At 46.9% G+C, this 23,988-nt stretch overlaps 1 protein-coding gene across 12 annotated transcripts in view; it reads left to right on the top strand.

Annotated features, from left to right (window-relative positions):
* Positions 1–23,988, top strand: part of Nav2 (neuron navigator 2) — a 689,076-nt gene that overhangs the window by 653,906 nt on the left and 11,182 nt on the right. For 9 of the 12 annotated variants that reach the window (XM_078046352.1, XM_005335950.5, XM_078046349.1 and 6 more), the window contains 11 exons: positions 1,308–1,480; positions 7,473–7,626; positions 8,728–8,890; positions 9,606–9,706; positions 11,990–12,085; positions 13,990–14,158; positions 17,246–17,481; positions 19,380–19,534; positions 19,754–19,825; positions 21,419–21,615; positions 22,410–22,528. In XM_078046352.1, the coding sequence (XP_077902478.1) occupies positions 1,308–1,480; positions 7,473–7,626; positions 8,728–8,890; positions 9,606–9,706; positions 11,990–12,085; positions 13,990–14,158; positions 17,246–17,481; positions 19,380–19,534; positions 19,754–19,825; positions 21,419–21,615; positions 22,410–22,528 (1,635 nt within the window). Of the gene's footprint in view, positions 1–1,307; positions 1,481–7,472; positions 7,627–8,727; positions 8,891–9,605; positions 9,707–11,989; positions 12,086–13,989; positions 14,159–17,245; positions 17,482–19,379; positions 19,535–19,753; positions 19,826–21,418; positions 21,616–22,409; positions 22,529–23,988 lie in introns of those variants that run through there. The other 3 variants (XM_078046351.1, XR_013437711.1, XM_078046355.1) reach the window with 3 other exon arrangements.

Below are 23,988 nucleotides of genomic sequence, written 5' to 3'. Positions count from 1 at the left end.
TTTCTCTCTAGGAATACCAGAAGTAGAATATGAGAAAGCAATCGGATTTTGTTTATCCATAAGCTGGACGTGCAGTTTGTTAGAGATGAAGCACAATCATGGGAGAAAAACCTCATCAATTTGCCAAATGGTCTATTTTCTGAATTTCTCAATAGCTAAGAAAAACACTGGAATATATTTTCAGTAAGAAAAAAGAAAATTATTTTTTAAAAGTCTGTTCTTCAAAACAGAATTTTTTTTTTTTTGGCTTAGAAAAATACATGCTACCCATGGCTTTCAGAGAAGTACACTTAACTCTTTATATTCTCAAAGTTTCAGGCCCATCCCCATGGTTTGGGGAAATTATGCTAGTTCCTCTTGTCCAGTATGGTTATTAGATTTCTAAATTAATTTCCACTTCTTGAGTCATGAGTGAGATGGAGAGTTCCCTCTTGCTTGTGTCTTGTGAAAGGATTGCAGGAGCTCCCCAGATAGAGCCAAGAGCCATACGACCATGTAGGGCCAGTGACACCGTAAAGCTGCCTTTGCTCAGGAAAAGGTCATGTCCCCTTCCACCAAATTCTTTCCTGGAAAGACCACTGATAAGAGGCAGGCAAGGGACGACAAGCATAGGAAGGTGGGAGCCACCATTTCAACCAGACAGGGAGAAGCTGGAAGAGCCCAGATTATGGGGTACACCCCAACCCACTCTTCCTTTCTTTTTTTAATGGAGGAAGATGTCCCCAGTGCCACTGAAGGTTCACATTCCTACTGGAAACCTCGTGTGTGTGTGGTGTTTATTATTAGCCATGTTGTGTCTGAAAAGTCCAAAGCTTTCCCTGTCACTGGCTTTCTCTGTTAAAAATTGTCTTTTTTCCTTCCCCTTCCCCATTTTTGCTTGCGTTTTCTCTGGCAGGTCAATGAGGTAAGCAAGACCAACTTTAATATCAGATACCAAGCTAACCCATCCATTGATATGACTAACCTCATCCGCATCCGTCTCCGTGTCTGAGCATCCTGCTTTGTTGCTGTGCAGCCTCATCCTGCCCACACCCCTCTGCTGAGCCAGGCACTATTTTGCTGTTGGTGTCTAGTCTTGAGCCAAGAGTAGGCATGGAATGTTCCCACAGGTCCAGTCCTCTGAGCTGTCAACACCAGATAACTCTTCCTCCCTTAATGCACTGATTCGAGAGAGCTGTGGGGAGCCTTTTCCATTGGTGGGGGAAGAAGTGGGAGAATGAAATATTCTGTTGTATGCATGTCTCTGTTTAGCCAAGGCCTGAGCATTGGCTGTGGCTCCCAAAAAGCTGACAGTCTTGTTTGTTCAGTTACGCAGCTCCTTCAAGCAAGCTTTCGGGAAGAAGAAGTCTCCCAAGTCAGCGTCCTCTCACTCGGACATTGAGGAGATGACAGATTCTTCTTTGCCTTCCTCACCAAAGTTGCCCCATAATGGATCCACGGGCTCCACTCCTCTGCTGAGGAATTCTCACTCCAACTCTCTGTGAGTACCTCCGCTGGGGCCCTCTTAGACCATAGACAAGACTGGGGAGTCTTGTTCTGATTCACCTGCCCCTTGGGCTCCTCTGCGCTCTAATAGGATTTTTGCGTGTTCTTCCAGTGTGTGAGGACCATGGAGGCTGAAAGAGGAGGAAACTGAGGCTTTAGTTATGGTGGTATCAGTGCCCATAATTCATAGCTAGTCTTAAGCAAGCTGCTCGCTTCTCCTGTCTCCATTTCTTGGTATGCCAAATTCAGAGAGTGACTGTTATCTACTTATCCTGCCTTATGGATTGAACAAGATTAATGGACATAAAAGAGCTAGAACCATTTTCTTGTGAGGGAAAGATGATGTTCTGAGTATTGCCAGTTTTTGCTGAATTCTGGTTCATTTAGGGGATAAGACTTATACATTTCTTCTTTGATCAAATTTGTTGTTAACTCTTTCTGGAGGTAACAACTCAGACACTGGATATTTAAAAAAATGGAGAATTCAATGATAGTTCTCTTTATCAAAGGATGTTATATTTCAGAAAATCATTCATGACCCCTAGCAGATTTAACATGACATGAGGCAGTTTGTCCATCTTTCTTTAGGGACACAGCTGGGTTTTTTCAGGTATTTAGGTGCTGTTCCCTGTGTCGACTGGTTACACAGAGAAGAGTCATTTTCTTGCTCAGCCCTCCTCCCATGGTTCCCACGATGCACTCGCCTTCTTTTCCTCCATCTGGGTTTAGGGAGGCAGTCCTATCCCTATCTAAGGACTCAAGGCCCAGCCTCCACTGTTATAGCAGTGTCTAAAACAAACAAAGTTCCTTCTGTTTCACCCTCTCTCCTATGGGATGGAAGTGGACATTAAACAGAGAATCCTGAGTAAACTAGAACAGTCAGATAGTACTAAGGGTTAACACTGAGAATGAAAACAGTACTGGGATGCAGAGTACCTTTGGCAGCAACTTTAGATGGTGGTCAGGAAAGGCCCCACTGAGGAGGTGACATTTTAGCTGAGATCTTTATAACAGGAGGAACCACTGGTTAGTTCTGGTCAGTAACACTAGCTGCTGTAACAAACCCCATCCCAAAACTCTGTGGCTTTTCTTAACACTGCTCATTTCTGGCTCACTCCAAACCCAATGCAGACATTCCTAGTCAGCAGGCAGTGTGCCCTCCTGGAGTCCTCAGCTCTGTACTATGTCCAGCCCACTAGGGCTGAGAGGGGAAGAGTGCAGAAGATCCTACAGGAGAGTTGGATGGGCATCGGCCTGGAAGAGGTGCATGTCTTCAGTCCTGCAGTCCACTGACCAGGACTCAGGGCTGTACCACCTGCAGAGGAAGAAAAGAAGGAAGTGGGTGCTGGTGAACACAGATGGGCCTTCCTAAGAAATAAATAGCACAGGAAATCTAGTGTGGAAGCAAGCTGGATGGAGTCTGAGAAAGAGGGATGGCCAGTGTGGCCACCACAGGATGGTCAAGGGGCAGAGTAAGAGAAAGAGAAGCCTCAGAGGTAGACAGGGCCTGTGACATGGAAGACTCTAAAGTCCAAGTGAAGTTGACCTGATTTTGTTTGCAATGGGCAAATTTGGAGAGTTTTAGGGAGAAAGGTGAGATTATCTGAATCAGTGTTCTATGGGTAAGGAGTGTCCAGGAACAAGGAAGATCATTGGTTTACACTACTCTGGCCATAACACTTCTACCTTAAGGCCTTTGCCGTCACTATGCCCCCTACCTGGTATGCTATTCCTCTTGGTAGTCACTTCCTCAGATCTCTGCTGTGTATCTGCAAGGCTTGGCCTGCCAGACATGGTGGTGCACACCTATAATCCCTGCATCTCAGGAGGCTGAGGCAGGAGGGTTGCAAGTTCAAGAATAGCCAAAGCAATTTATCAAAACCGTATCTCAAATTTTAAAATTAAACAAAAAGAGCTAGGGAAATAGCTGAGTTGTAGAACACCCCTGGGTTCTGTCCCCAGTACAAAAACAACACCCCCCACCAGCACACCCTGTCACTTCCTTTCCCCTGCTTCATTTTTCACCATTGCACATATTGTCATCTGATGTATGGACTTCGTTGGTTTCAGTTTTTTGCCTTTTGTTCCTCACCTTACCCCCAAATCTACAATATAAACTCTGTGGAGGTAGCCACTCTATTGGCTTTGCAGGTATTCAGATATTTGGTGGAATGAATGAGTGACTGTGATAGTGATGAGTCTTTGATGTATTTAGGTCTGAAAGAAAAATTGACAGCATGGGTGATGGTCAGATGTGATGTGTGAGGGAAAGAGAATAATTATCCTTGGATATTCCTACAATGGCAGCTTATGTAACTGGGACATAGGAAACCCAGATGGGGGTGAAAAGAGACTCAGGAGCTGTGATCTGGCTGTGTTAACTGAGAGATGCTCAGGAGACACTCACATAGAGGATCTAGCCTGCCTGGAGTTCCTGGAGGTGTAGATTCAGGAGCCATGAGCTCCCGGTGGGACTGAAGGCTGAGACACTGGAGTTCTTCAAGAGTTTGAATGGAGATGAAGAAGAGCAGAGAGGCAAGGACTGAGCTCTGGGGCACAACTGATGTTTGACGTTAAGGAAGAGAAAGTAGAGCATCTAGTGAGATGGGAGGAAACCCAGAAGTAGAGAGAAGAAACTGCTTAAAGGCCCAGAAGCAGGAGAAACTTGGCCACTTGCTGCTGGGAGGCCAAGTCAGAGAGTGACAGTGATGAAGTCAGCTGTATGGACCAAGAGCAAGAGCACTTCTTCCAGACCACTGTCCCCTTAGAGATGGGGCAGGGCTGCTCTTTACTCCCCTCCCTCCCTCCCTCCCCCTCCCTCCCCCCCTCTCTCTTTCTCTCTCTCTTTCTTTCTTTCATTTTTTTTTAAAATACATTCCACAGTCTCCATGGGTAGAGATGTTTGGTTTTGGTCTAGTTTTTCCAAAGGGTGGGCTGAGAGAAAAAATGCTTATTTCCAACCTTGAAAGGTTTGTAAGAATGTGCAGATCGAGATGTGAGAGGGAGTTCAAAGAAGAAACCAAAGGCAGAGGAGTTGGGCCTCACCCCGTGGGCGAAAGGAATGGCAGCTGGAAGAAGGCAATGTTTCCCACACTTGGGCGTTTAAAATTAGGTATGCCACCAGCCCTGCCTTGGATGAAATAGGGGGAATCTGCTAGAATAACGGGTTAGAGACCGAAAAAGCCTCCACCAGGTTGATTGAGTAAGTGGTCCACAAAATGGACAAGGATGTATTCGGAGCCGCTGGGTGCAGTTCAGGAGCATGCATTGTAGAGTTAAGAGGACGTGTTGAGTTTGATCCTGACTCTGTTATCCTTAGTGTGACCTTGGACATGTTAATCTCTATGGCTTACCCTCCCCATTTTCAAAATGGATGTTATTTTAGAACCTCTTCATGGAATTAGTAATATATGAAGTGAATGAAACAGTATCAGACACTAGAGTAACTGGAGTCTCACAGGAGCCAGTATCCAAGTACAGAATAAGCTAGCATTAGTCTAATTGGGGAAGGAACCAAGGGAGAATGGAGACTGTCTCAGACAGTAGGGATAGGCACTAAAACCTGGTTGGGGCTGGTGCAGAGGAACTTGTTTTCAACAGCAACTGTATCATGAGGCGTCCTCTCCCACGGCCCCACCATTGTGTGCTTCTGAAAGCTGGCTGATTTTGGAGAAACCTTGTGCTCCCAACACAAGTTTTCTTCATTTTATTTTGCTTCCCTTTTGTCTTAGACTATTTCCTATCACTAAAACGGGTATTACATCACTGGGTAATGAATAAGGAGTAGGAGTTTCTTCAACTCACAATCCTTGCACGTGGTGCCAGCTACTGCTCAGCATCTGGTAAGGACCTTCTTGTGGGTCATGGCAGGGCAGAAGGCATCTGGTTCAGTGATGCAAGCTCACTCACTTGGTATCTCTTCCTTCTCATAAAGCCATGAATGCCATCGCTGGGCCTCACTCTTGTGACCTCATGGATGATCTCCCAAAGCCCCCCACCTCCAGATCTCATTAATATATGATTTTGGGGGGTTTTGAAGCAAACAGGTACCCAGACCTATGGCACGATTATGAAGTCACTGATTGGCTAAGCTTTGCAAAGTAATCCATGTGACATAATCCACAAAGCGGGTGCCAAGGAAATGTCATCTTTCTTGCTGAGAGAGCTTTCTGGGGAAAAAAATACAGATGACATGGAGGAAGCTCGAGGGAGGGTAGCTGTGGAGAGCTGGGGGGACCCGTCTGACACAATGAAAACCAGCACAGACTGTTCTCCACCATGAAGGGGAGACCTCAGTATCAGTGCAGGGCATGGTTTGGCTAAGACCAGAGTATCACAGTGGAATTTTTTTCAGACTTGACTCTGTTTAAACCATGAAACTATGGTCCTCTCAAGAAACAACCAGTTTTATAAGCTCCCCCTGCAAACCTGAATTAACCAAAAAGCAAAAAGTTCAACTTGAAAACCACAGACTATTCAAAGCTCGGAGAGCTGGGTGGAAGGGATGTTCTGAATTCTAAAGGCATTTCTATCTCTCCAACCCTTTTAGCCCCCAATCTGTTTGCTTTAAGTTTCTCATAGATATGGAATGGCACTAATAACATTTTTACAAGTTCCTTGCATTTTTTCAAGATTTTGAAGCCAAGAAGCTTCCTTGGTTGCTGACTTTTAAAACCAAGAGGTGGCTTTACTTTCTTTGCCTCTCTCAAATCAAAACAGTTTAGGTGCAGGTCAAGCAAACAGCACCAGAATGGTTCAGCTGTTCAAGTGTTAAATTTTTCTTCTGGCTCCTTCTGTGCCCCCAAAATACAATGACATCTCTTTTAAAAGTTTTATAAATAATTTTCCTGGGGTGATTAAAATTTCCACCCCTTCAACCAGTTTTACAGGTTAGGTTTTGTTTGGCCCCAAAACCAGCACTCGGGTCTTGGCGAGCAGGCTCACAAGCTCAGAAGCTCCCTGCCACAGAACAGAGGCTGCGTGTTCACTGTCCCTTCCCTTTTCACACACAGCTTCAGCTCTGTAGCTTTTTGAACTTGGGGAGGGTGTTGATAGTCCCCACCCCACCCCATCTTCAATTCAAAAAGTGTCAAAGCCTTCTGTCCTGGATCACTCAGTACCCCAGATCCTGTGATGTTTGGAATTCATGGAACTTTTTTTTCTGTTTTAATAAAACTATCTTTTCTGAACATTGCAAGTCATCACAACTTTTATGGTCTCCTGCTTTGTACAAACCTGCCAGGAATCTGAAGACAAACCTAACCAAATAAGCAGTCCAGCCTAGCCTTTTTTAAATAAAAAGGCTCTCAGCAGGGTCCCACAGTCACTTTAACTTGATATACATCCAGGACTGGAAGATAACTAGCCACGCTGTTGCTTGGCTTTCCGATGGAAAGCCCCCGCGTCCACTCTAGTCACCAATTCCCTGAAGCTGATTTTTGCCTGAAGTATGTGGGGGTGATGGAGGTTGATCTCTCTAGAATGAGATAAGATGAGCTTCTTCCCATATCTTTAGGTTTCTTCCCCTTTTTTGGCCAATAAAAATAACCCCTTGGCTGTTTAACCTTGGAGTTCTCTCATCTTGAAAACAAATAGTTGGCCTCAATTCTCTGAGTTTAGAATTCAGAGGCTGCATGGTGTCATTAGGGGGTCCCAGCCATGTACACACTGAGGAGTGTTCAAATGCCCAGGATTGCTATTCCCTTTACCAGCTCCTGCTTATGCCTCAGTTATTGGGGTTTTTGCTGGCAGGTGCACCCGAGCCATTCTGATTGCCAGAGCTCTACAAAGAAATATTGTAGAAAGTAATAAAATCTGTAAATTTTAGGTGCTTTTGGTATTGTCACCTCTAAGAAGCACCAGGAAGGTGGTCGTGCAGAGTTACTACTGAACAAACTCGATGATTGATGTGGGCCACTATTCAGTAGGGGACTAAAAGGAGCTGGATTCAGAACTGCTTCTGTTAGTGACATTCCCCCTTTCCCTAGAATTTCGGAGTGCATGGATAGTGAAGCCGAGACGGTCATGCAGCTCCGAAATGAGCTGAGAGACAAGGAGATGAAGCTCACGGACATCCGCCTAGAAGCACTCAGCTCTGCCCACCAGCTTGACCAGCTCCGGGAGGCCATGAACAGGATGCAGGTGAGAGTCCAGAAGGGTGAACTGGGCCCAGGGTTGACTAGGAAGGAGCTCCAGGAGGCTGCTCTCTGCCAAGCCCTGAGGGCTACATCGGAATCTGGTAGCCCACCCTCTGCTTTCCTAGCCCCTTTCTCTTTTTAGTCACTTCCACATATTGCTCAGTTTTATTGAAGAAATAAGAATAAGAACAATTATGCCCCTTCATGCAGAAGAATTTCAGTGGCTCTCCTGCTGCTTCTTGCAGTCTCCTTTGGGACTTAAGGCCTTCTATGGGCCCCTTTTTACTCTTAACCCACACCCTCCCCATTCCACTTTTCATCCTCCACTCAAAGGCCAGATGGAGCCATGAATGGTCTCCTCAACAAACCCTGGGAGTTGCTCTTCCACACCATTCCCTCCACTGGGAATATCCTTCTACATATCCTAATTGAATCCTTCCTCCAAGGTTCAGCCTGTCAGGTCCTGCAGCTGGAAGTTAGTGCCCTCCTGGAATCAGTGTAGGTTGGTTCTTGCAGGCATTCCCATCATCTGCCAAGGTAGAAAGACATTTGGATCTTTGTTTTTGTAAAGTAGTTATGAAATGAAAGATTCCTGTGGGTATACTGAATGGAACCTCAGTGGAGAGCAGCATTTCCCAAAGTTGGTTCCCTGAAACATTTGTTCCATGAGAAGCTCTATGAAAGAAGAATGCCCTAATCAAATGTGTTGGGAAATGCTGCACGTCATGTGCCCTTCTCAGACTCATAAAGCACAGCAGCTCATTAAAGACCTTGACAAGTCCCACAGTAAAGAAACCTGTCAAACCCAGAGTGACCCAAACCTCTTAGATGACAATTCTTTTTCACTGAACACCCAAGCAGCAGACTGTGGGAAAGTCAAGTTTCTGAGTGCTTCTTCTCAAAGGCCAGTTCTCTGCAATGATGGAGCCTCCCCTGCCAGATATGTTGTATGTATATAGTGAAGGGTGGCATTACCTGAGGGTGTTACCTACCTTGTCTAGGCTCTCCACTGGGTTCCTGCAGGAACTTCCAGATCCTTTTTCTAGAAAAGGCTTGTTCTCATGGCATCCTCCTAATGAGTGCACTTCTCCCTTACTCTTCACAGAGTGAAATAGAGAAGCTGAAAGCTGAGAACGACCGGCTGAAGTCAGAGTCTCAAGGCAGTGGCTGTAGCAGGGCCCCCTCCCAGGTGTCCATCTCGGCCTCCCCAAGGCAGTCCATGGGCCTCTCCCAGCACAGCCTGAACCTCACTGAGTCAACTAGCCTGGGTGAGTGGCTCTCAGAGGCTGAGGGCAGGCCTGGACCTGCAGCTGGCACTCTGGTCTCCAAGCAGGTGCCCCAAGATAAGCAAGTCAACAGATCAAATGGAGAGGCAACAGGCGTGTGTGCACTTGGGGTGTGTGTGTCTGGGTGTGCGTCTGCTACCAACATGAACCCAGCCATTAGAGTGCTCTCATGCTTTGCTCCAGCGCCCCCAATTGTCCCAGCCATGAGCTCAGACCCCCTTGCCCACCATGCTGAGCTATTTGATTCATTTTAAGAGGCTGAGTGCTACAGACACACCCCACAGCAGCAGGCCCCAGTGGGGTGATGGCTTGGCCCATGGTCTTCCTGTCTTCCGGATGGTTCCAGCTGGCGCATCATCAGTGAACATGACCTAGGTCCTCCTTGTGAGCATATTGAGGCTGATGCTTTTATTTTTTATCCATGATGCTGCTGCTGCTGTCGTTGTGGTTCAGTTTCTCCCCGCACCTCCATTTGGCAAGATGCACCATCAGCCTGCTGGTTCCTTGGTTGGTCCACCGCTGGTTTCTGTGGTTGCATTCTCCATTCTGCCCCCTCCCCACCCCCTCCCTCACCCTACTTCCCCTGCACCCCGACACCTGGTTTATCCCGCTGCTGTGCCAACAGGCAGCGGGGGTGTCAGGAAGCCAGCTTTGCTATCCCCATGTGCCTAAGGCTGTTGATGTTTTCCATTCGCAGACTTGTTGCTGGATGACACTGGTGAATGCTCGGCTCGGAAGGAAGGAGGCAGGCATGTTAAGATAGTTGTCAGCTTTCAGGAGGAAATGAAGTGGAAGGAGGTTAGTTGGATCCCTTTCCCTGCTCTGCCTGTTCCTTCCCCAGGTAGAACTACCTAGCTTAGTGACTAATTGTGGAACTGTCTCACTTCCTAGCCTAAGTTGATTTGGAAATACTACTAACGCTTTTCTTTATACAGTAGTCCCCCCTTATCCATGAGAGAGATGGTCCAAGACCCCAGCTGGTGCCTGAAACGGTAGATAGTACTGAACCCTAGAGGCATTAGTTTTTTTCCTAGATATACAAATCTAGGAAAAAGTTTAATGTATACGTTAGGCCCTTTAAGAGACTGATAATAACTATTATCAAAATAGAACAATTATAACAATATACTGGGTGGACCACAAGTAACTGAAAACAGAAAGCAAGATCTCAAATAAGTGGAGACTACTGTAGCCACCACCCCAGTAGCCCCTGACCCCATTAAGGTGAGCGAATGGCACTTCCCTCCCCCATGTTTGTACTAACGAAGTGTACTAAGGACAGTCCCGCACTGCACTTTCCTTGTAATTAACTAAACACTAACATCCACAGAAATGTCTATTCTGAGTTTAATATATTCCCAAAGCACTTCCAGTACAACTCAGCACATTTAGCACGTAAGGTATGGAGATAAGTTAACTGGAATCCACTGGCCAGAAACACTAGTTTTCTCTCATCAGAGCCTGCAGACAGAGAGGCAGACAGAGAGGTAGCTGAGCGTGGAGCTGGTGGAGCATCCTGTTTTCTGAGTACAGTTTCCATACTAGAGTCTACACCAATGCCAGAGAAGTGGGTGCAGGTGGAGGCTGACAATAAGAGTTGCATATTTGTAATTAAATTCCAGTGTTGCTCTCTGAATGACCTTGGCCTAAGTGAGTGGGAAAAGGCCTCATGACTCACCATTGCAAGTCCCTTTGAATTTTTAAATTTTTACTTCTTAGCATTCCTAGCCAAAATGTTCTTCTATACAGTTTTAGAGAGCTAGAGAACCTTCTGTGACCTTCTAAACAAAATATCTGCAGGCAGACTGCTTTGCCAGGTTTTCCACTTCATGGTTGGCTCACAATCCTCACTGAGTTGGATTAAGTCCTGAATTTTGGAGCTTCCAGGGGTGTTAGTATCATGTGACCTAGAAAGATATATCAAAGAGGTCCATTTGCAGAACCCGGCTAGTGGAATTACAGTCGCCAAGAGAGAACTTCATCCTTATAGTATTCCTATAGGAATTGCAGAGAGTCCTGCAAACATAATGTCTTCTAGTGATCATCAGTGGGAACAGAGAGCATTTAATTTTTCCAGGTCACAAGTCACTGTCAATAGTTATTTCCTTCTGGATCACTACGCATCAGGTGAGGTTCGCTAACCAGGGGTTATTATCCATCTTACAGCTGAGAAACCAAGACTCACACATCACTTATTTGAGGCCACAGGCAAGTGGTGAATGGGGTCAGGTCATCTCAGCAAGACTGGGGCTCTTTTCTCTGCTATTTTGCTTGACTGCCAGCTGCTCCCTCCCCTCCACCCACACCATCCCTCTCCTAACTGTTGTTGTGAGCATGTGAGATAATTAAAAACCCAACAGAATGGAATGTTCTATCAGTTTTTCTTTAATCAATGTGATTTGTTAGCCCCTGTGGGCATAGATGCAAAAGAAGTAGATTATTTTTTTGGCCATATTCCCAGAGTTTGAGTTTTCTGAATTGAGCATGTTTTCCTTTTAATAAGAAAAGTAATGTTATTAAAAATCAAAAAATAAGAAAAGAGAAAATAGAAATACATTTTGTCTTGAACAAGTTCTAAGATCTAGCAAGGAAACAAAGTTGATTTTAAAAATAATAAGACAGAAATAGCTAAAACTGAATATAAGCAAGTACAGAATATGTCATTATATTTGTTATGTCCTGAACCTTTGGTGCTTTGAGCCAGGTGGTGGATTGCTGAAGGGTTCCTGGAAGAGGTGAGTTCCCAGGGTTTGAAAAGGCAGAGATGGCAGACAGGAGTTGGGAGGGGATTCTAGGCAAGGGATGTGTGATCCACTTGCTGTACAAGGTGTGCACTTAGCAGGAGCCTCCAGACTCCAGAGAGGAGATTTTTATCTTACTCATTGCAATTTTAACAGTGGAGCAGGGAAGGGTTTTGAGGCTGTTGAATTCAATGTAAGTTATGCCTGGCATCGAAACACATAGGACGATTACTCCCCCTCTCAGACATTGGTGGAGTTATGGGGCAGTCTAAGTCCTCAGTTGAACGGTGTCAGAAAAGATCCACTTGTTTTTCATCTGCCTACATTTCCTTACCCTTAGGACTCCAGACCACACCACTTTCTTATTGGCTGCATTGGAGTTAGTGGCAAGACGAAGTGGGATGTGCTCGATGGGGTGGTTAGACGGCTGTTCAAAGTAAGTGTGGCAAGAAGGTAGCTATGGCAGTGTGCCTGGCACAGGGACCTGGGCTTGGGGAGGGAAAGGGAGGCCCCATCCTTAACTTGGCCATTTCTCCAGCCTGGCCCCACTCCACATCCTTACATTGCTGGGACTTGACCCCTGGCTGTCCAGGGAATAGAAGGGCTATGGTAAGTGCAGACTGGTGGTTGGTGAAACTCTTTTCATCTGCCTTTGGCCAGGTGGTGAGCATCATTTGTGCAGTGATTTGATCCTCTTATGGCAAACTGCTCATGTCTGAATTCTCTTTTTACCTGAGAATTGCCCTATTAAATATGCTCTGGAATACTTGATCTGTGGCTAGGATGAGATACCATTTCCACCTGTTACTTAAAGGGGTTGGGTTTGACTTGCCCATCAGATTCCTATGCCAATGCTTCAGAGTTTTTGATTTGTGCTGCAAATGGCAGGGACATCTGATTGAAGGCCAGCTTCAAGGATGTTGGCAAGTCACTTTTCTGTTCCTGTCAATTATCACTGGACTGGGTGTTTGCCACAGGGGAAGTAGCTAATGAGTACCAAGGGGAACCCTTGAACATAGATGATTGGAAAGAAGCTTTCAAGCCCTTTTTTCTGTTGTCCTGAGGTAAATCGACAGCCATCAATATTCGTTAGTCCTATCCCTTCGGTAGTAATATATTGTCTATGTCAGAGACCATGCCAAGCCCTTTATTCCCATTTAAGGTTAGAAGGGTGAGGCTTATTAGGCCAGAGCACCTTCCTAAAGCCATGGATCTAGAACTGGACCAATGGTCTAGTCAGTTGTTCTGATTTCCACGTCTGACTCAACTAGTAGACCATTGTTTCTTTGTAGCATCTAGACTCAGGTGGCTTCACACAGAGAAAATTCTGTTCTTATTTTCTTCTCCCCCAATTTTTTTTAATTGGTGCATTACAGTTGTACATATTGATGGGCTTTATAATTACATATTTGTATATGCACACAATACCACAATATAATTTGGCCAATATCACTCCCTAGCAGAGAATTCTTTTCTTTGATCAAAGATTGTTCCCCATCTTGCAAGCCAGTTTGTGGAAGTGTGATCCATCAAGAGACATGAGTGGCTTAGGACAGGCAAATTCACCCACCCCAAACAAAACCTTACCTCTACTATAGAATAGGCATCATCCTTGGGTAGAAAGCAGCAGTGTGGGCTCAGGAGGAAAGGTGAGTACTGGAGGCTATTTCCTGGGACTCAGCTCAGCCATTTTGTGGCCACCCCAGCCCATGGGCCTGAGTTCCACATTCAATGACCTAAATCCTATTGGTCACCTACAAGGAAACACTTCAAATTAAATACACATTCTGCTTTTCAAAACTTCATGGCTGGGTTGTTTTTTGTTTGTTTTTGTTTTGCCCTAGGTTTTATTTGTCCTCTTTGTTATCAGCCTGGTCTTCACACTAGGCAACCGGAGGGGTTGGTGAAGAGATTTCCTGTCAGAATTACTTTGGCATGAATTTCCCAGCACCATCACAGGCCCTGATACCTTTGAGACTTCAGCTGGACTTAGGAAGAGCAATTCAGCCTTTCTGTGCTTCGTTCCTCCAGACTAAACATTCACAGTGTCGTGAGGGGTCTGATTTCTTTCCCCAACCCCTAACCAAATAAATTTGTATTTTAAGAGGCCTGTGATATGAGGGCATTGTCCCCATAGAGTCACCTCTTCTCGTCCTCATTCCACAGCCCAATTTCAACTCAGTCGTCATCTGAGAAAGAAGAAGGAATGACCGTTAAATCACCCAATGAAAGCATTTTACACAGACAGATTTTAAATCTTTTCATTTTAAATAAAATGAAAGCATTTTATCACAGGCAGATTTTAGCCATCTCTGATGGCGTCTATTTTGTTTTCTCCAGGAATACATCATTCACGTCGACCCTGTGAGCCAGCTAGGGCTGAATTCGGATAGTGTTCTCGGCTACAGCATTGGGGAAATCCAGCGGAGCAGCACTTCTGAGACCCCAGAGCTCCTTCCCTGTGGCTACCTGGTGGGAGAGAACACCACCATCTCTGTGACGGTCAAAGGTAATGGAGCCCATTGCAGAGATTGGAGTTTTCAAGAATCGCATCTGAATTTTATGACGGTGTGAGAAATCATGGCCATGGTTTTGTTTGAGCACACGTATATGGGTGGTTGCTCATTTCGTTCTTTTCTTCGGCCACAATTAGTCTTACCTAAGCAAGTTGAATAGTCTGGCTTTTTCAACCACCATCGGAAACAAATCATTTTAGTTTATTGCTGAAATTATATATCAAAAGATCTCATTAGCTGCATGACTCTAAGGTGATAGAATCTTAATAACCCCATTGAAGTGGCGCCTGGCCAATAGCAGTGAAGGACTCTTGCCAGCAAGCCTTGGATGTGATCCCATTCTACAGAAACCACCAGGTGCCGTAGGCTGCAGGGCGGTCTCTCTGAGCATCCTGATGAACTGTGAAACTCTTGCCCACGCCTGGTGCTGCTACAGCTTCCGATGCCTCATCACCCAGAATTGTTAAGCCCCAGGCCAAGTGTGTTCCACTGAACTTGGCTCCAAAGTTCTTCATGGGTTCATAAAAAATTTCACAGTCAAATAAATCTAGAAAACCTCAATGTTATTCCCACTTGAGTTTGGGCACTGAGGGCAGAAGGACATCAGTCCATTAAAGATCTGTCTTTTAATGTCCTATTTCCTGTTAGTAAAAAGCCTGTTTAGACAGCCACAGTGGTGTACACACACAATCTCAGCTACTTAGCAGGCTGAGGCAGGAGTTTAGCCTGCAACTTGACCAGAACCCATTTCAAAATAAAAAGTCCAACGTGTAGCTCAGTGGTATAGCATTTGTTACTTGTTTCTGTGGATTGGAAGAGAGGAAGTTTGTATAGTCCAATCTTTTCCAAATTTATTTGCCTGCAAAACTTATTCATTTCTGTATTCCATGAACCACACAATAAGTAGACTCTGATAAGCCCTGTACAAGGCCTATCTTTCACTTGCAGCATGTCTTACTTCCCCGAAAGGCACTAATCTCTACTGCAGATTCAACACTACAATTTTGTAGTAGTTTCATACAAGTTTTATTTTCTAGTAAGTATTTTCTCCAAAAGCACCCCAACATTCCCCACTAGCAGGAATCCAGATCCACCTCTGCTAGAGACAAGTGGTGCATGGTTGCTTAGGCCTCACCTAGCCTTGCTGATAAGTGCAATTCCCTATTGTGCCTTGAACTACAAGTGACAGAAAACAACGCAAAAGTAGCTGTAGCATAAAAGGGAATGTATAAATTCAGATACCTGGGAAATTCAGGGTTATGCCTCAGGCACAGCTGGATCTAGATACTCAGTGTCCCCAGGACCAGACCTGCCTCTATGTGGTTCATCACTGATTGCTTTTGTTTAGCTGTCTGTACATGGTTGATGAAATAGCTCCTGATAACTTTGATTCATCTTTCTAGCATAGGAACCTAAAGGAAAGAAACATTTTTGGAAGTGTAACAGAAAATGTCTAGGGCTAAACTCTGGCTCTCCATAAGTTAAATATCCGTCACTGAGTCAATCATTATGATAGGGTGAAGCTTTGGTCCACCCCAGTTACAAGCCTACCCTTTTGGGGGGACAGAGGGATGAATGAACTCCACTTGAACCACCTGGAATGAGTTAAGCTCCCTATGAGAAAGATTTTTTTTAAAAAAATTTGTGGCACTAGGACTTGAATCCAGCATCCCTGGTCCTTTTTATTCTATATTTTGAGATGGGGTTTTATGCATGTTGCTGAACCTGGAGAACCTTGGCCTCCTGAGTTGCTGGGATTGCAGGTATGTGCCATCATGCCTGGACTGTGAGAAAGAATTCTTGTACAGAGAAGCAAGAAGAGATGCCAGGCACACCAAAACAATAACTGTCCATGACAAGAACCCTCTCAGAAGGGCCTTTCTGTCCTCTGCGTCTTGCCTTTCGCCCGTGCTGCCAGGCATTCTCACTTGGAGTGGTATCAGGGGAAGGGGGTGTGACTTGGCATATTCCAAAGTGACTATGTCTGCAAGATAGTCGCTGCCTGTGTGTTTTACTGCAGAAGAACAAAACAGCAACATGTATACAGAAAGTGTTTGAGTGATATTTTCCTGTTGTTATTGTTTCTTTTATTGTCACTATTATTAAATTTGGACTAAAGGCTCTACCCACACACATCGAGGCTTGAGCCAGTGTAAGCTGTATTGAGCTCAGTAGTAGGAGGATCTTAGGCCTGTCCCCAGCAGATAGGCATTTGGGGACCTTCATCTTGGTCATTCTGGAGCAGTCGTTGCTTCCGGAGGTTACCCCTGGTTGGGGGAGGATTAGAAACCAGCATATAAATGAATTAGGGTTGCCTGCTTAGTTTAGTGAGTAATTACATGCAAGGACATGCCATTATAAAACAAAATAAATTGCCTTCTGTTTACTTTTTCACTTACATATACTGGTTTCCTGACTGGTGGATCTTTTCTTGGGGATGGTATCATGAAACATTTAAGCCAACTTCCCCGGTTAATGAAGTTGTCCCAGAAAACCAAGGGGAAAGATCAGTTCCGGCTTATCATTGGGGATCAGGGTTCTCAGATGCAGATTTCTGCCCAGGTAGGCTGGTATTCACATTCCAAAATCCATTAGCCCCACCTTGCATTGTTCCTTGTTTTCATGATAAAAATGCTGAGGCCTTCATGCTATATCCATCTGTGGGTGGCAGTGGTGATAGGCAGGAGAGGGCAGCAGGGAGAAGCAACCCCAAGGATATGGCAGACACAGGTGGAGGAGACTCAGGTGTAACTTGGGCAGATGCTGTAGATACAGCAGATCCAGACAGGTCAGCAGAGCCTGGAGTCTCAGTACCACAGAGAACAAATGAAGACTGAGGGCCTAGATATTAAGGTCAAGTCTAAAGCTGGGAAAGTCAGCCAAGATGGGAGCCAGAAGCACAAGGTGCTGTTGAACAGGGAGGTGACTTCCCTGGGCAGCAGCAGTGTCCTGTGAGCTCCTAGTACATCTGGGGGAGCAGAAGTCTCAGATGAGTGGGCTGCCAAGAAAAGGGATCACATCATGTCTCCGCAAGCACAGAACATTACCCTTCCTACAAGCTTCTCTTCTCTCAAATGCAGGACTCGCAGAAAACAGCCTGGACTCCTTGGTGTTTGAGTCCCTGATCCCCAAGCCCATCCTGCAGCGCTACGTCTCCCTGCTCACAGAGCACCGGCGGATCATTCTCTCTGGCCCCAGTGGGACCGGGAAAACCTACCTGGCCAACCGGCTGTCGGAGTATGTGGTGCTTCGAGAGGGACGGGAATTGACCGATGGGGTCATCGCCACCTTTAATGTGGACCATAAGTCCAGCAAGGTGAGGAGGTCATTCTGAGCCTGCTGCATTTGAGGCCCTTTCAGAACTCATGATACCACCAGCTTCATGAGGAGGAAAGAGGGCAGAATGGGGTAGGCAGACTGGGACTGGCAGAAGGGAAGCCAGGCAGAGGCTCCCTGTATGGGTGAGTCGATCCCATTCACTTCTGATCCTCAGTGGTAGCAGTTCTCAAAATTGCCCCAGATACACACCAAAAATTTATCATGAGCCTACTATGTGATATTGTTTTTCCAAAATAGAACCTTTTGTGGGAAAACTACAGTAACACCAGTAACGATAATAAACAACTGCACACATTTATGGACTGCTCGCCCCATGAGCAGACTCTTCCTCCTCACAGTAATACCTTCAAGGGAGTGGTTGTCACCGTCCCCGTGTTACAGAGGAGGGAACAGAAGCTTAAGGCAGATTCATCGTGTGCCTGAGACCACTCAGTTGGTACTAAATAGTGGAACTTGAGCTCAAGTTGAAGTGCCAGATTCTTGAGCCCTGTGGGCAGCAAATATACTCCTTCCCCCTCCATAGAGAGCAACGGGAACCTGTGTGGAAGGAGTCCGACCTAATCCCAGGCAAGGGCTGTGAAAGGCTTTCTCAGACCTGTCCTTTAGTTCATGCAGTGATGGATTGCTCACTCTGGCTGCCCTGTTGCAAAAGGGCCAGAGAATCGAAGGTGAATCAGAAATGGCTCCCCTGCCTTATGACCACTTGGTATGCTTGAAAACACAGAGCCCTAGACCTCATGCTTTCCTAAGTGACCAGGTTGTGCAGGCCCAGGAAATCTGGGCCTTCCCATTCTTAAGTTCCCCAAGTGATTTCAGTCTAAGGACAAGACAAAAGAAAGTGAAGCCTTCTGTGTGAATTAGAGAAGGAAGGCCCTGCAGCAGGTAACTGGGGAGCAAGCCCAGGCTGGGTTTCAGCTCTCACTTCCCCTCCCCTGGGCAGGGCCCTCTTCATACACAGCATGCTGCAGGGCTGAGGGCTCTGAATCTCAGAAGCCAGGAGCCCTCTTCTTGACAGGTGCCTGAGGTCAAAAACATGAGAAGAAGAGGGGCTGCAAGAACGAGTAAAATGTTGAGCTTTTTCTACTGCCAGCAAACCCCATTTAACTTGAAAGGGAGACCTGGTCTGGGTATGTGCTTGTAGGAGGTAGAAGAAAGTCACCCTGCTGAGCTAGGCCAGCATCTAGGACAGGCTATTGTGGTGGAGACACTGGGTTAGGCACCTGAGTCTGAGCCCACCCCACACCTTACCCTGGTGAAATCTCAGGCGAGCTACCTGACTGACCTGCCTCATCACAGTACCTGCCTAATGGGGTTATTGAGCTACTAGATCTCATGTCTGTCCCAAGGGATACCAGCTATTGTGATGATAATGTTATCAGGCAGCCATTCTGGGTTCTCTAGGGCATCCTTACCTCACCATCTTCCCCTGCCAGCCTGAGGCATTCCACACCCAAGGCTCACTGGGCTGCAGTTCCGATCCCAGCTGTGCCAATGTCCCACCCCTTCTTCAGGGTTTAGTTCAAAGCCTGAGCCCTCTACAGGGCCTTCCAGGATCCCCCATGCTTGTAGATTGTCTTCCCCTGTGCTGCTCATTGGGTCGGCCATAGCACTGATCAGTATCCTCCCATGTGTGGCTGGGCCTCTGCAGCACTGATGGACCCAAGGATTCTATGTGTACAGCTCTTCTGTGTGTACTTTGCTCACCCCCTGGCCACCTGGCAACCCCTGATGCCCTGTAGCAGACAGGCGCTCAGAATTTCTGAGTTCACTAGGGTGGGAGAGGGGCTCCCGCCTGCACTGGCCTGGGTAAATGAGGTCCTGAGCTTGCACAGCCATTCACCAGCTTGCTTTCCTCTGCGTTCTGGATCTCTATAGGAACTGCGGCAGTACCTGTCCAACCTTGCCGATCAGTGCAACAGTGAGAACAATGCTGTGGACATGCCCCTCGTCATCATCCTGGACAACCTGCATCACGTCAGCTCTCTGGGCGAGATCTTCAATGGGCTGCTCAACTGCAAGTACCACAAATGGTAAAGGCCTGTTCTGGACTCCAGCATCCCTGAGCGAGTGTGCTGCTGTCTGCAGGTGGCCCAGGCCAGCATGGCAGTGAGGCAATGTGTGCACATGGGGCAGGGAGGGGAGGTAGCTAGCCATCCATGTCCTGGGTGCACAGATGCCACAGGCTCCCATGAGCCCCTCATTCTCCAGCTGGCCTAGCTCACAAGCTTTCTCTTTCTGTTTTCCCACAGCCCTTACATCATTGGCACAATGAACCAGGCTACCTCTTCTACTCCCAATCTGCAGCTGCACCATAACTTCAGGTAAGTCATTACTTCCCTTGTCCAGTTGGACGATGAAATCACAAGGAAGGAAAGCAAGCCCACATGAGGCAGGAGCCTTTTTTGGGTGTCTGTTATGCTGAGCATCTTGTTAAGTAGTTTCCCCAACTTAATTCATTTAATTCTTTCTTTGGCCTCAAGTATTTACATTTGTCATTCTTAGTTCACAAATGGGCAAACTGAGGCTCAGAGAATTTAATGACTCACATGAAATCATGTAGCTGGTCAGTGGCAGAGCTGAAACTCTGTGCAGGGGCTGTTGGCCCTTGGCCACTCCTGTGGGTTACCAGAGATGCCTCCCTCTGTCCCAAGTGAGCATTGGCAAAGACAAAGTTACGAATGACCCCACATAGCTGGGTCTGTGGTCCTTCACAGTCCTGCGTGAATTCCTGGTCGCTCGTCTCCCCCTCCCTATTTGCCCCAGCACTCCTCGGACTCTCTCCCAGCCAGGGTATGGGGACTGTTTGACTCTGTATGTGGGGTTGTGTGGCTGCTTATCTCAGCATCACTCAGCACCCTTCCCGCTGCCTGTACCTCCTCTGACTCGGCCTCACCCACCTGGGCCCTTAGATGAGGGTAAAAATTTGTTTCCTGGACTGGGACCCCCGGCTCATCTTTGAGAGAGACTTATTAAAAGTGGTCTGGACTGTAACTATCAGAAAAATGTCAGCTACTCCAGGCCACCAAGAACAGGCTGCCCTCATTTTGTCATCCTGTCTGTGCTTTCTCTTGACTGTCCCTTGAGCCCATCCTCCCACCCACCCTAAGCTGCCTCTCCCAGCACAATGTTGCGGTCTCTTTCTAACCAGCATGCCTGCAGCCTGGCCCCCTGCAGGCCACCTTCTGCACCATGGCAGCCAGGGTGAGCTCATCTGACCACAGGCCTGGACTTAAATTCTTTCAGTGGCTCCCTGTGGCCTTCAGAATGAGATCTCCTTACTATGGCAGGTCAAGCCTAAAACCAGGCTATACTGAGCCTCTGGCAGCAATTTGGAACATCCCAGGCCTTTCCCGTGCCTCTGCAAAGGCTGCCTCGCGCTCCCCACCTCCTACCTTGACACCCGCTCCTGCCTTTCCTCATGTTGCCACCCCATCATCCCTTCCGTCCCAGCCCTTCCCTGATTCCTTGGGCTTCATCATGTCTCAGTTCTTCATTTGCTTGTCCACCTCTTCCCATCCCAGACTGCAAACTGCTGAAGGCCAGGGGCCATGTCAGAGACATTGTTAGAGCTCCATAACTTTACACAGAGCCTGGCACCGAGCCCAAGGGGCAGTCTCTCTCAGTGGCTAGAGCTCAGACTGCCTTGGTTCAGATCTTAGATCTTCTGTTAACTAGCTCTTGGATGCTGGACAAGTTATATAACTCAGCTTTGCTATCTATAAAATAGGCATGGCGATAATACTTATTTTGTAGGGTTGCCATTTATGGTGAATTCACATGGGCACTGTGGAGAAGTGTTCCATGGTCTTATTTTAGTATCCGCCAATACAGTTCCCATTCCTAATAAGCTTTTGATCTTGGGATTGGCCATCGTATTACTCACTCTCATCATTGTTGATCCTGACTTCCCCTAGGTGGGTGCTTTGTGCCAACCACACAGAGCCCGTGAAGGGTTTCCTTGGCCGGTTCCTGAGGAGGAAGCTCATGGAAACGGAGATCAGTGGACGGGTGCGGAATGTGGAGCTGGTGAAAATCATTGACTGGATTCCTAAGGTCTGGCATCACCTCAACCGCTTCCTGGAGGCTCACAGCTCCTCAGACGTCACCATCGGTAGGTGGGAGGCTGGGCACAGGGTGCAAGCAGGCTGGCGGGCACTGCTCCGGGGCCCTGGGGGTCTTCTGGCTCCTGGCCCGGGCAGCACTCCACAGGATGTTGGGCAACACTGTCCTTCAGGATAAGGAAGAAGTGGGCAGGGGGCAATTGTAGACGGAGATGGACCCCAGACCCCAGTGATCAGCAGAGGAGAACTGTGTCCTACCCAGGCTGGTGGAGAAACGGCCAGCTCAGTAAAGAGCCCCCACCCCAAGTCTTCCCAGGCTGAGACTACTCTTGGGGATTGGCTTTGCTTTAAAAGTAAAGTCTTAACAGCATTTCTGCAGCTTAGGGATTTAGAACAAAGGAGAGAAGACCACCAATCATCTGCCACCCCGACATCATCATCTCAGCGTGAGGCTATTTCCTCTGGCCTTGTCCATGTTCACTGGAGGTGCAATCATGTAGGCTGTCCCCCCACATGCACACTGTTGCCATGGGCCTTCTGTGTTGCTCCTCCATCTTAAAAATTATTTTTAAAAGCTGAAAAATAATCAAATGCAGGTGTTCCATTGTTTGTTCAACCATTTCTGTCTCTTGGACATGCAGTATTCTTCCATTCTTTAAAATCAGTATTAATAATACCAGAGAACCTCTTCTCCGTAAAGCCCCTCCTCTCCTCGTCCTTGATGGGTGCAGGAGGGAGTCAGCCAACAGCTGGTACTTCTGCCATCAGCCCAGCCAAGGATCAAAAAACCCCACATCTGCTCTGAGGGGTGCTTGCTCTGATATATTTTCATTGTGGTCCCTAGGCCCCCGGCTCTTCCTGTCATGCCCCATCGATGTGGACGGCTCACGGGTGTGGTTCACCGACCTATGGAACTACTCCATTATCCCCTATCTCCTGGAAGCAGTGAGAGAAGGACTCCAGGTGAGAAGCACACCACCTTCTCCCCCTCAGAGTTGAGGAGGACTATCCTGGCATCTTATCTTTTCCTTTAAGAATCTGACTGACATGAGGTGACCAGCCCTCACCTGTGTAGCCATAAGTCTAGCACAATGTAGAAACGATTGGTTGCAAGTCCTGGTCCAGCCACTGGGGTGGATGATCCCAGGCAAGTCATTTACCTTCTCTGTGCCTTTGTGCCCTCATCCATAGGAGAGAATGATAATAGTATTTTTGTCACAAAGAGTTTATGCAAAGATTAAATGGAATCATGGCCATAAAGTGTTCAGCATGGTTAGTGCACAAGGAGTGGAATTGTACATGTATGCAGCACTTCATAGTTTGCCAAGTATTCTCATATCTGCAAGCCCTGGATTAGTACTGAGATTTTTTTTTTTTTTTTTTTTGTCTCTGGTTGAAGGATCTGGAATTTGAGTCTATGCCTTCTGAGCTAAATTCCAGGCTGACTAGCTCTTGGGCCCCAAGGTACTTACTATCTGACATCAGGATAAGGCTACAAGTCCCTCCTGCCCAGTAGCAGTTAGAAAGCACAAACTCTTTACTGCTCTCTCAGTGCAGGGCTTAAGTGGGAGCATACTATTTCATTGCAGCTTGGGGTGGTTTGTTTGCTGAGCCTAGAGGCAGCCTGAACAATTTCGGGGCTCCCGGCACCCAAAGTGAGTATTTAGCAGGCATCTGCACAGCTGACTCATCCAGCAGCCAGCTCTGCCCCAGAGCATCTATCTTTGTTTCCTAGGCACCTGGCAGGGGAGATACAAGATACAAGACAGTGCTACAGGCTCTGGAGGCCCGAGGAGTAGTGTGTCCCCCTATGCATGTGTGTGACAGTATAAGTTAGTAGTTCCCGCCAGTGTTTGTCCTTTGGGTACATTTGGTAAACTTGGGGGGTATTCGACTGCTTTGTATGAAATACCGTGTAGCAGCAGCGAAAGCTCAGAGGTACTGGGGACAAAAAGAACTTGGAGAGGAAGCTCTTGTGCTGCTTGTGACTGGTATTTTATTGAACTGGAACACGTGTGCTGCACAGTCAAGCCACAGTGCTGAGATATAAGTACCCTGTGAAGGCAGAGAGAAGCAAGAAAGTGGGCAGGCTTTGGCCAGCCCCAATTCATTGTCTAAGTGCTCTGTCAAATATTGCTTTCATAAAAGGAAGCATGACAATCTCAGATCTTTGCTGTGGAATCTCCCTAGGTAGATTTGCCATCTTGGGTAGATTGGCCATAACTGAGTCTCTTATCAGATGGGTTTGTTAGTTCCACAAACCCAAACAGCCATCCCATGACTCCTATCAGTCTGTGGAAATGCTTCCTACTGACTGGGTTTCTGCAGTCTATTTAGAAACCTCTCTCCTCTGTTCCTGAGCAGTGGCTTCCAGGGACCACAGTATACATGATTCCTTGCAAAACCCAAATTGCAGCAGGGGA

This window comes from Ictidomys tridecemlineatus, chromosome 4 (assembly GCF_052094955.1).
Source record: "Ictidomys tridecemlineatus isolate mIctTri1 chromosome 4, mIctTri1.hap1, whole genome shotgun sequence".
In the NCBI taxonomy this organism is placed as follows: Eukaryota; Metazoa; Chordata; class Mammalia; order Rodentia; family Sciuridae; genus Ictidomys; species Ictidomys tridecemlineatus.
Note: the sequence above shows the minus strand (reverse complement) of the source record. Positions and strands in the feature narration are given on the sequence as shown.